General features: G+C 63.4%; 1 protein-coding gene across 1 annotated transcript; it reads left to right on the top strand.

Moving 5' to 3' along the window:
- Window positions 1–565: 565 nt before the first annotated feature.
- Window positions 566–934, top strand: EMIHUDRAFT_256687 (hypothetical protein; the record flags this gene model as incomplete). The annotated part of the gene is made up of 2 exons (XM_005766348.1): window positions 566–649; window positions 764–934. Coding segments are annotated over 2 exons (255 nt in total), but the record flags the coding sequence as incomplete, so codon positions are not given.
- Between the last annotated feature and the right edge of the window lie 267 nt (window positions 935–1201).

Raw genomic sequence — 1201 nt, 5'->3', positions numbered from 1 at the left:
ATGCCGTGAACAGGCGCTTTATCCACCCTATATTCTTCTCTCGTTCCTCTGCCCGTGCCTTGGTCTTGTCGTTGTTTCGCACCCATGTCTGTATGGCAATCGAGGCTGCCTTCCCCACTACCTGTAGTTCACTCGTCACCTCTCCCGCGAGCTCCCTTCTCTTTCTTTCGGGTATGGAGTCCGTGAGTGCGGGTAGCGTGCAGGCAATCACGGGCGCTATTTTGTCGTACTCCTCTTCGGCGAGCGCTCCAAATCTAGACCCTTTCGCCTTTAAGGAGGCTGCCCTCGCTCGTCTCAGGAATGTGGCGGTGTCTTTTGAGTCCGGCGCCTCCCGTTCAACTCTTGCTGTCGCCCTCGCTGTGTGTTTGTCGAGCTTCCGCATGAAGTGACGCGCCTCTTCCTTATTTCCAGCGCAGCTGCCGCTCAGTATGTGCGCCAACGACAGCAGTCTCTCACTACGAGTGCGAGTGGGTTAAATTCTTTGCGGATCTCAAATTCTTTTCTCTGCCCAAGCCGCGTGAGCAACTTGAAGCGTCTCTGCCCGTCTCTGCCCGTCTCTCCGACGATGGCAGACGCGGAGACGATGGCAGACGCGGAGACGCCGCGGCCCCGCAAGCGCGCGGTGGAGTGGCTGCTTGAGGGCGAGTCGGTCAGGACGAATCGGCACCTCGCCCGATTCGCCGCCGCTCCATATCTGCCTCGCCTGCTCGCCGATCCCGCTTCGTCGGCGCTGCTTTCGCGCTCAAGCCGATCTCTTCGGAAGGAGATAATCGAGGCTTATGGGATGTTGGAGCAGGTCGAGGCGACGTTGCGTGGCGCGGCTCCCGCCGCCATCGTCGACCTCTGCTGCGGAAGCGGCTTCCTCTCGCTCGCGCTCGCCAACGAGTTCCCGGCCGCCGCCGTGCTCATGTTTGACCTCGACACGCGGATCAGGGTGCGGCACGACGCGTCCCACCCCAACCTCCGCTTCGAAGTGGCCGACATCATGGCCGATGGCTTTGGCGCGCGGCTCGGCGCTCTGCTGCGCGAGGCGGGCGGCCAGCGCGGCGGCGGCCCGTGCGTGGCAGTGGGGATGCACCTCTGCGGTGCGCTATCTCCGCGCGCCATCAGTTTGTTTGCCGCCGAGCCGGCGCTGGACTCGCTCCTGCTCGCGCCCTGCTGCCTCGACAAGCGCTTCGACGCCGCGCTCAAGGCGACGGCG

Source organism: Emiliania huxleyi, assembly GCF_000372725.1.
Source record: "Emiliania huxleyi CCMP1516 unplaced genomic scaffold EMIHUscaffold_5133, whole genome shotgun sequence".
NCBI classification, from domain to species: domain Eukaryota; phylum Haptophyta; order Isochrysidales; family Noelaerhabdaceae; genus Emiliania; species Emiliania huxleyi.
Note: the sequence above shows the minus strand (reverse complement) of the source record. Positions and strands in the feature narration are given on the sequence as shown.